This window comes from Candoia aspera, chromosome 4, assembly GCF_035149785.1.
Source record: "Candoia aspera isolate rCanAsp1 chromosome 4, rCanAsp1.hap2, whole genome shotgun sequence".
NCBI lineage: Eukaryota > Metazoa > Chordata > Lepidosauria > Squamata > Boidae > Candoia > Candoia aspera.
In genome coordinates, this window is record NC_086156.1 from 92,154,678 (window position 1) to 92,155,178 (window position 501).

The window sequence follows — 501 nt, forward strand, 5'->3', positions numbered from 1 at the left end:
ATGGCCTATGATCGATATGTTGCCATTTGCAATCCACTGCACTATGAGATGGTGATGAATTGGAAAGCCTGCACTGAAATAATTATTCTGGTTTGGGTCATCAGCTTTCTCTATGGAATGTTGCATACCACTGGCACTTTTTCAACCCGTTTGTGTTCTAATGTTGTCAACCAATTCTTCTGTGAAATCCCACAATTGCTAAAGCTGTCCTGCTCTGGCTTCAATCTAGTTGAAGCTGGAGTTCTTGTGGCCAGTGTCACTGCAGGACTAGGTTGTTTTACTTTTATTATTGTATCTTATGCCATGATCTTCAAGGCAGTGCTAGGAATCCCTTCTGAACAAGGAAGGCAAAAAGCCTTATCAACTTGTATTCCCCACCTTTTAGTAGTGTCTATGCTTACATCAACAGGATGCTTTACCTATCTGAGAACTCCTTCTAACATCGCATCTTATTTAGATTTCAGGTTGACTGTGCTGCTTTCTCTTCTTCCATCCTGTTAA

At 40.9% G+C, this 501-nt stretch overlaps 1 protein-coding gene across 1 annotated transcript; it reads left to right on the forward strand.

Annotated features, from left to right (window-relative positions):
• LOC134496649 (olfactory receptor 14J1-like) lies at window positions 1-501 on the forward strand. Its single transcript, XM_063302361.1, has one exon. It carries the CDS (start codon window positions 1-3, stop codon window positions 499-501), a length of 501 nt encoding a protein of 166 aa, XP_063158431.1.

Bases quoted from the DNA above. Each gene is read 5' to 3' on its own strand.
- LOC134496649 (XM_063302361.1), top strand. From the start codon at position 1: ATGGCCTATGATCGATATGTTGCCATTTGCAATCCACTGCACTATGAG.